Raw genomic sequence first — 9,548 nt, 5'->3', positions numbered from 1 at the left:
TATAGTTTAGACCATAATTTAACAGGCACGGCTACCTTCTGACAAATGCAATTGCTGCTGAAAGGACTTGGAACAGAAGGGAGATGAAAGAGAAATGAAAACAAATTGTGATTAAAAACTGCTCTTCTCACAAAATAAATAATTTAAAGTATCTGTGATGTCCCACAAGCAGAGAGGGAGCCCCTGGGTGGGTTTTGCATCAGGCCAGGGGTGGCTGGAGTGAGGGGGTTAAGCTCAGCTCCCACCCCAAACCCCAGGGTTGGGCAGAGCTGGGGACAAGTGATTATCACAGGGCTGCTTTTAAGGCTTCTCAGCAGCACTTTTTGCTGCTTGGGGGCTGGGGGGGGTGTTATTTTTTTGTTTGTTTGTTTTTCTTTCTTAAGGCTCAAGGTTATTAAAAAATAAAGTTAAAAAACCTCCTCCTGGCTGGTTTTTGCTCTTAGTTAGAAAAATAAAAGCCTCTCCCATGCTCATCCCTGCACAACCTCAGCTGGCGTCTCCCACGCTGCCGAGCTGACCCATCGCTAAGCCTGGCGCTGGCCACGCAGCAAGAGCTTTGTTCTGAGTTACAAGCACGCTGGTTTTGCTCTTTTGTTTTTATTTTTAGAGAGAAAAAAAAAAAAGAAGACACTTATCTATACAAAAATACCTCTGGCTGCAAGAAAACCTAGGGCTGCTCCACTAAGTGTCGTATTTTTTTTTTTTAAGCTGTTGGAAAAATAAGACCATTTTAAAAAACAGATCTCTAAAAAATAGGTATAAATCCCCTCAAATTGGTAACGAATCATACACAGTACATACTAAAAAAATATTTAAAATAGAGAATATTCCTCACAGAGGACTCTTGAGTTTTCTCTTCACCCTCCCTCCCTCCCCAAATTTTTTTTTTTCTTCTTTTTAATTACTGCTAAAAAAAGAAAAAAACAACCCAAAAAACCCATTACAAAAGTCTGGAGAACAAGACAGCTGAGCTGGTTGGTTAGAAATCTCATCTCCACACCGTGCTCTGGAAGCAGAGTTAAAAAGTCCAGTCCTTGGAAAAAGTCTGTACCGAGTTGTGCTGGTTCTTGGAGCAGTCTGGCCACTTCCCGGAGGATGCTGTAGTGCAGAAGGCTCGAGGAGCTCTCTCCTCCCCACCAGCTTGAACTTTAATGTCTGTTTTAATTATTATTTAAAGTTTTAAAGAAGGGGAAAAAAAAACAGTCTGAGGAAGTTCCTCGTTCTTCTTGTTGCCTCTTCCGTGCCTTTTTTTGCTGTTGATTTTATTGATTTTTATTTAAACTTTCAATTCATTTTTTTATTTTAAGTTTTAAATGGCTTTAGGGTCTGGTGAGCTGTGTGTAGACGGGCTGTTCCCAGTGCTGCGGGCTGTGAGTCTGGGGGATGGAGGGGACCCCAGAAGTGTCTGCAATGGGGGTGTACATGGGGCGCTGCGTGGGGTTCATGTAGGTGAAGGTGGAGTAGAGGCTGCTGCTCTGGCCGGCGGCGTGGCTGTAGTAGGAGCTGGAGTTCTGGTGGTCGGTGTAGTCGTACTGGGAGCGGGTGATGGTGGGGTATGAGGAGCTGTAGTGCTGGAGGTTGAAGGAGCTGTAGTTGATCTGCTGCGGGGAATGCTGCTGCTGCTCGCTGTAGTGGCTGGGGCTGAGCTGCTCCGTCTTGATGTGTGTCCTCTGCTGCGCCTGGCCCTGCTCGCTGCTCAGCGCCGGCAGCCCGTGCTGCGGCTGGGGCTGGGGCTGCGGCGGGGGCTGCGGCTGCTGCTTGGACATCCAGACGTGGCTGGCCCCTCCGGCTTGCGAGCCCGACGTGCTGCTGATGCCGTAGCTGCCGGTATAGGTGACCTGGCCTGGCTGCCCGTGGGTGGCCGGGACCCCCGGGTGGCCGTTTGGGGGGAGGTACTGGTCGAACTCATTGACGTCAAAGGTCTCGATGTTGGAGATGACGTCGCTGCTGAGCTCACCGATGTCCACGTCTCGGAAGTCGATGTGGGGCGGCTGCCGGCCGCCTTCTTGCAGAGGGCGGCCCTCTCGCTTCAGGTCCTGCTTGCCCGGCTGCGCGTCCGTCTTGGGGGTGGTGGGGGGCGTGGGGGGGCCCTGCGATTGCCCTGCGGATGGAAGGAAAGGATACAGGCATGAATGGGGTGTCGCTCCTGTTGACGGCCGGGCACCCCGACACCAGCAGCTCCCCAAGGCGGGAGGCGCTGCCAGGGGCGATAACGCCATTAATAGTTAACCCGCGGGGCGGCCGGATAACAGCGCTGCTTCGGAAGGGAGTTGCGTAGGGTAACACAAACATCTCCAGGTGCAAGGAACACAGGCACAAGCCCTATCAGCACCGACCTATCACACCGGGTAACATAACCCAGCCTCCAGACATGAGCAGCAGCATCTTTTGGTTGGGGTTTGGGGTTGTTTTTTGGTTTAGAAATACAGGCAGAAGGGGTGGAAGGGGCTGCTGGGGTGAGTGTTTGTGTGCTCGGGCTACAGGCAAGGCTCGTGGGCAGCTCTAGCCCCTCTGCCAGGGCAGCCGCCCCCTTCTCGCTACATCTCTGGGTGTCTCCCTCCCCAACAACCCTTCCCCCTCCCTTCTCAGTTTCAGCCTGGTTTAGGATGCAGCTTTTCTTAGGTAGCCGCCCTCCCCATAACACCTCGTGGGGCCGCGAGTACCTACCCGAGTGCTCCCCGGGGGAGTGCACCTCGCTGATGCTGGAGGATGACTGCGGGGAGTCCGCCTGCAGCGCCTTGAAGATGGCGTTAGGGGAGATGTGGGTTTGCTCGGAGCCTTCCTCCTGCTCCGACTGCCCGTTCTTCACCGACTTCCTCCGCCGCGGCTGGTACTTGTAGTCGGGATGGTCCTTCTTGTGCTGCACCCGCAGCCGCTCGGCCTCCTCCACGAAGGGACGCTTCTCGCTCTCGTTCAGCAGCCTAAGGCAGGGGAACACGGGGGGTGAGGGGTCAGCTGCAGCTCATGGGGGGGGGGATTAGCAAATCCCCCCATTAAAGTTTAATACCAGCCCAAACCTCTCCCCTAGATCCCCCCAAATAGCAATGCCAAGCCCCCCACAATGTTGAAACCCTAGTCTAGGGCACATGCGGGTGTCACCCCCTCTCTTGCCCTCTACGGGTTGCTTCGGTGGCCAAACAAGAGGTGCAAGAGCAGGGGTAGGGTCTAGCCCCTGTCACCCCAAGCCGCCCCTGCAAGGGCACAGACATCCTGGCTGCAGGGAGCTGCAGGTGATGGTCCCCTCACTGCCTGCCAGGGCCAGGTTTGCTCGCAGCTTTCTCCTCCTGCCCCAAGAGCAAACTTAGGATTCCCACCCCCCAGCTCCCCGCAGTCACAGAGGAAGAGGCGGCCAGGTGACTCACTTTCCTTCTGTTTTTCTCCCCTCCCTGCCTTATTTTGGAAGTCGGAGGGCACCCAGCCATGTGCCACTCATCGCACCCACCCACCCACCCGGGGCTTGGCACAGCATCAACAGTGCTCGCCTTGCGCCCAGCTTCAGCAGCACCCCCCCCACTCCCTGCTTCTGCCTCCCCTCGCCCCTCATCGCTTCTCCTCCCGGGCCAAGCTGATGCAATCCAGAAAACCATCATTTCCTCTGGCCAAGAGCACAAACAAACAAACGCCGAGGCAGGCCCCGCTGGGTGGGGGGGCTCTGGCAGCCCCCCGCCCGGCCACCCCCTGCCCGGCGGGGCCGGCTGCCACCGGGGCATTGCTCAGGGAGAAGAAACCGCTTGTGTTGAGACCAGAAACCGGCCTCGGGGAACGCCTTTCCCCACTTCCCCCCCTACTATTCTGGTTTCTCCTACGCCAAACAAGTTTTCCAACACATGCAAAAGTTTTCAGCGAGTTTTCCAGGCTCGAAACCATCCTCTCCCTGCTCTTCCACCTCCTCTGGCTGCTGGTACAAGGCTACAGCGGGCTTTGCAGGCTGCACCGTGCCTCTTCCAGCACCCCATACCCCCCCTCCCCCCGACGCTGCCCCATCCCGGCCTCGGCACTCACCTCCAGAGCTTGCCCAGGGTTTTGCTGAGCTCCGCGTTGTGCAGATGTGGGTACTGGTCAGCCAGCTTCCTCCGGGCCGCCTGCGCCCACACCATGAAGGCGTTCATGGGTCTCTTCACATGGGGCTTGTTCTTGCTGGATCCGTTCACCCGGACCGGCATGGGCACCAGGGTCCAGTCGTAGCCCTTGAGCACTTGGCTCACCGCCTCTCGGATGCACACCGGGAACTTGTCCTCGTCGCTCTCCTTCTTCAGGTCCGGGTCACCCTTGGGGAAGGTGTTTTCTTGGGGTCTGGTGTTTTCCGTGTCCGAGCCGGATCCAGAGGGGCAGGGAGACCCGGCGGAGTCATCCGACATGGTGGGGCTGGGGGCGTCGGAGATACATTTGTCCTGCTCTTCTGTCATTTTCATGAAGGGGTCTAGGAGATTCATGCGAGAAAGTGGTGGTGGCGGGGGGGACAGGGGATGAAAAAAAATAATCAAAAAATTGAAAAATCGGGCGGGTAAGGGTTAAAAAAGTAAAACTAGGAGAGACGAAGTCTTCACCAGCGTGAAGCCCGGCTGGGGAGAGGAGGGAGAGAACCGGGAAAAGTTTGCAAAAGTTTATTTCTGTTTCTCTCTACCCCTCAAGGTTAAAAAAAATATATATATATGTATATAAAAGGCGGGGGGAGAAACTTTTGCAAGTTACAGGAGAGAAAGGACGTGAGGAGCTGGGGGGGAAAAACCCCGGAGCGGCGACGGCGGCGGGAGGCTGGGGCGGCCGTCGGTGGGTTGCGAAGGGCCGGGGGCGGCCGTCGGTGGGTAGCGCGGGGCCAGGGGTGGCCGTCGTTGGGCAGCCGGGGCCGGGCGCGCCCCGCCGGTCTCCAGCGCGGCTCTGCACCCCGCGCCCCGGCGCGGGAATAAATACTCTCCGCGGCGATTTCGGCTCCGGAGCGCTCCGCCAATGGGCGGGCAGCCCCCGGGGGTTGGCGCGTACGCTATTGGCTGAGCCGCCGCCGGTGGGAGGGGTCTGCGGGCGCGCAGCGCCGCTCAGCGCCGCGCAGGGGGTGGCTGCGGGAGGGCGGACGGGGCGGCCCCGGGACGGGACTGGATGGGGTTGGGGGGGGTGCGGGGAGGGCTCCGCGCTCCTTAACGCTGCTCCGCTCGCCGCGGTGATTCCTGGTTTACCGGGAGCTGCGGGGAGGGGACGGGAGGGGGGGACGCGCACACACAACCACCCAGGACCCCCCTTCCCTGCGGGTTTTCCCGCGGGGGCGGGCGGCCCTCCGCGGGCGCGGAGCGGCGATGGAGGAGCGGCGGCTGCTCCCGGGGCCCCGCGGACCGGAGCGTGGCGCGGCGGGACCCGCGGGCGGTGCGCGCCGCCGTCCGGAGGGGGCGCCAAAGGCCCAGGAACGGCGGCGGGCGGGGAGCGCTGCGCGGGGAGGGGGGGGGGGGGGGGGGGGGCGGACGGACGGGGGGCCGGGTGTCCGCGCCCGCTGCGCCCCCCGCCCCTCCGCGCCCCTCCGCGGCGCCGCCCCTGCTGGGGCCGTGCGTGGGGGCAGGCGCGGGGAGGGGGCGTGAAGCCTCAACACCCCAAACCCGCTCTTCTTGCATTTTGGGGGGGGGGGGGGGGGGAGTCCCTGTGTGTGTGTCCCGTCCCGCCCCGCTGTGTAACGGCCCCCGCACCCCCCGGTTTTGTGTTGGGGTTCTTAATCTCTCAGTCCCTGTGGCTCCGTCTCGTCCTTCCCCAGCGGCCTGGGATGCTGCGGGGTGACGGACCGGGCTCCGCGCTGCGGCGCGGTGAAGCTGGAGCTCTGCGGGGGGAGGGCAGGAGGTGACCCCCCCCCGCCCCTCCATCACCCACCCACCCCCAAGAAAAAAAGAACAAAAGAAAGTTTGGCGACTTGTCCAACTCTTATCATCAAAATAAAGCCGCAGAAAGCGAGCACTGGGAGCACTGGGTTATCTCTAGATAAATGCAAATGTTTCTCTCCGTCGCGAATCCGGCCGCATCCCGAGTTTTATTAACAAACTGCTTTGCCCCGCGCCTGAGAACGAAATACCGGTGATGCTGGCGGGAGAGGAGCCGTCACGGAGGGAGACGACAGGGCAGATCGCATCTGTTGGGGTCGGAAGGAGGGGGGGTGGCTGGTGGGGACTGGATTTCAGCGCAAATGTGCGGGAAGGCAGCTCCAGCCGGCGAGGCGAGCTGTCCTCCCCGCGTCCCTCCCCTGCGCGCTCGGCTCCACGAGCGTGTTTCAAGGCGAAGGGGAGGAGGGGGAGGTTGGGGGGGGGGAGAGCCCATCTAACCAGTCCTCCCCTTCCAAACCCCACAGTACCCAATTTCTCATTTCACCCAGAGCGTTACAAGTCGGCGCTTCCCAGAACCCGCTTTAATTCCCATCCTTTGTCCTGTTGGGATGGACAAGCCTCAGGGCCAGCGGCCCCCCGGGGGCTCAGTAGCCAAACCGTGGTGTGGATCCCTCATCACGATTGTTGCGTTAATAAACGCCTCGCAAAGGTATTGGAAATGGCAACGTGAAAAAAAAAAAAGAGGTTAAAAAGAGAGAGAGAGAGAGAAAGAAAGAAAAAGGCAGCGGGGGGAAGGAGCTCTGAATAAACGCGGTCGAAAGCCATCGCCCTGGTAGACCCTGCCCGTCCTTTGCTATCTTTCCCCGAGAGTTGGGTTGTTTGTGGGTTGTCTTTTTTTTTTTCCCTCCTTGGCTTGCAAACTTTTTTGGAAAGAGTAGTTTTCTTTGGGTGAGTTGAAAGGTAAGTGTCTCTCCTGTTTCCAGAGCCTTTGTCTTATAAGAACAGGGGGACTGAGAGCAGGAGGGTGATGATTTTTAGTAGTGGGGTTTGGTTTGCCATGGGGTTTGCGGATGCTTTGCAACCCCGCAGAGGGTTCGTGCAGCGGTGCGGGTCTTTCCTTCCCTAAATACGCAGCAGCCCAAGAGAAGATACTCTGGGTTTCATGTGGTTATTCACAGGGAAAAAAAGGGGGAAACTCGGAGTAAATCTTAAAGGAGATAATTCTAAATATTTTCCCCTGGCAATTTCAGCTCTGGGCTGGAATTTAGCTCACCAAATCGCTTTTAATATATGTATTTGTTATAGGAGCATCAAAGAAAACTCAGGCTGTAGCTTTTTCTTATCTCAGCTGGAGCTGCTGTTAGCAAAGCCCCGAACAAATGTACCTGGAGGAGAAAAATACGGTGACAACAGATTGTTCCGTGGCTTTATTGGCAGAGAGGAGCACAGAAACCAATTCGGGAGGATAATTGATTTAATGAAAAGTGTAATAATTAGAAGGGTTTTTTCATCCCCAAAGTCCGTCTGCTGAAAGGGACTCTGCCTTTTCATTACAAAAGAATCTGGTTTAGGAAAAAAAGAAAGTGGCTTGACAAGTTTGCACAATAAACAGGAGATAAATGGCAAAGCGCTTTCCAGTTCTCTTACCGCGTGCGATTTTATAATTCCTCAATTATTACTTTTAATTCCCCTTCCATGGACTATTTAGACAATACGGACACGTTGATTAATCACAGTCCTTTCTGCAAGGTTAGAAGTTTCCTTTAAAGTGACAAACTGTTGCTGCTTTTACGTCAGGATGGAAGTTTGCTTTTCTTTGTCAAGAATTAACATTGTTTTATCCTAAGTGGCGAGCTCAGGCACCGGGAAGAGTTTTCTAGCAAGAAAATGGGTTGTAGCCCTCACTTGATGGGTTTTTGTTGCGGTTTGGGGTTTTTTTTTCTGCCTTGTGCTAAATCAAATCACTGGATTTTAGGAAACAATCCTTCCAAGCCTCAGAGCAGAGAGGGAAGGAGACGGGAGTTTTGGTAGCAAAGGGAATAGCACCCGTGTGGGGTGTTTTGGGAGGTTTTTCTCTTGAACCCCATGAGTACAATATTGATGCATGTCCGTGGTGGTGTTGCTGAAGTGAGATGTGTTTTACTGATGCTTTCTGGGAGCTCTGTGGTGGGGTGTGTGTGATTCATCCCCTCACTTTGAGCCTGGTTAAGTTTGCTCCTTCCTAAAGCCCGTGAGCCTCTCCTCCCTGCTGCAGGTGGTCTGATCCCTTTTGGACAAAGGGTGGGTGTTGGGTGGGTGTTTGCTTCACCAGGGAGGCTGTGATGTCACCACATCCCCTCTGACCTCACGCCAGGCCAGCAGCACCTCAGTGCTTCAGCACAAATCGCCTCAGTGCTTCAGCACACAGGAGAAGCTGGGGCTGCCACCCCATCCAGGGAAAGGTTCTCCCTGCTCGCATTTGCCACAGGGCGAAATGGGGACAAAACCTCCAGATTTGGGTTACGGTGGAATTCTCTCAAAACAGAGCTGTTGCCACACCAGGTCTCTTAATTTTGATATCAGAACCATGTCAATCATTGATCAGTTTAACTTTATCTGGGACACTCTGCCCTGGCGGATTTGGATGGCAGCTTTGGGCAGGCAGGTCCCCGGGGTGGTGCAGTACAGTTAATTGCAGTGTAATTACCCTGCTCTCCTCTAAAAATCCCTCCCTCCTAAACAATGACATTTTATGAAAAAAATGAGAGTTGTGGCTGCATCCCACCAAGCCCAGAATAATTCCAGCAGCTCAACAGGCTTCGCATGCTCTGGGTTTTTCTTTGCTAATAAACCAGAGATGTGGGAAGGGTCAGACATTGCTCACTGCTGGATGTTGTTATGTGCATCATGAGGTGTCAGCCTTTTAGTTGATTTTCCTTCCTTTTCCTTTATTTTCCTTCCTTTTAGTTAATTTTCCTCCATCACCTTCTCTCCATCATGGGCTCTGGGGTATCTCCCATCAATGTGGGGTGTTACTGTATTAAGCCACACGTATTTTTTCCCCCCATCTCAAAAGCAGGATGGAGCTTGTGCTTTATGGAGCCACCTGCCCAAGAGCCGTGTGACCAACCATGGTCCCTAAGACATGAGGTCAGTGTCGAGCACCTTCTGAGGTGGCTCTTGATGCTGGTCTGGAGATGACCTTGTGCCGGGGCTGTCAGACACGTCTGCCATGGGCAGGGTTTGCAGGCTCTGTTTGCGCAGAGCTGCAGTCATGTCCCCTTTTGTACTCTGTCTATTTATTTTACAAAAGCCCTGAGTGTGTTTCTCAGGCCCATCCTGACATGTCCTTATCAGGAGGTCGTAGTACAGTTTAAAAAAAAAAGGCCTGTTAAGCTGAGCTGGGGGCAGAATTGTCATTAATTTTATAAACTTCACAAATTCCTCAGTATTCTATATTTATGCTGTATTCATTTTTTAAAATCTCTTTCTCTGGCCTATCCTGACAATACACCACCCCAAAAAGCTGCTCCAGGTTGAGCTGGAGAGGGCACAGTGTGTCAATTTTAGCTTGGCAAACGTTGACCTGGGAATGGGTGAGAAAGCTGGAGGACGGGCATTTCCCCCCTCCCTTTTCAGCATGTAAGGTAATGGGGAGCCCAAAGACTCCAAGATGAGTTCTTGAAAGATACTTGCTTTTATGGTGCTTTAATTCCAGCCTAAAAAATACCATCTTGCTGTATAGAGGGAAGGGAAAGAAACTCTGGAGATTTG

General features: G+C 55.0%; 1 protein-coding gene across 1 annotated transcript; it reads right to left on the bottom strand.

The window, feature by feature from the left end:
- Nucleotides 1-1,135: 1,135 nt before the first annotated feature.
- Nucleotides 1,136-4,433, bottom strand: SOX9 (SRY-box transcription factor 9; the record flags this gene model as incomplete). The annotated part of the gene is made up of 3 exons (XM_084273560.1): nucleotides 1,136-2,101; nucleotides 2,668-2,921; nucleotides 4,003-4,433. The coding sequence occupies 3 exons, from the start codon at nucleotides 4,431-4,433 to the stop codon at nucleotides 1,320-1,322; spliced, it is 1,467 nt and encodes a 488-aa protein (XP_084129686.1). The 3' UTR covers nucleotides 1,136-1,319.
- Nucleotides 4,434-9,548: the final 5,115 nt, after the last annotated feature.

This window comes from Gallinula chloropus, assembly GCF_964237585.1.
Source record: "Gallinula chloropus genome assembly, chromosome: 20".
In the NCBI taxonomy this organism is placed as follows: domain Eukaryota; kingdom Metazoa; phylum Chordata; class Aves; order Gruiformes; family Rallidae; genus Gallinula; species Gallinula chloropus.
Note: the sequence above shows the minus strand (reverse complement) of the source record. Positions and strands in the feature narration are given on the sequence as shown.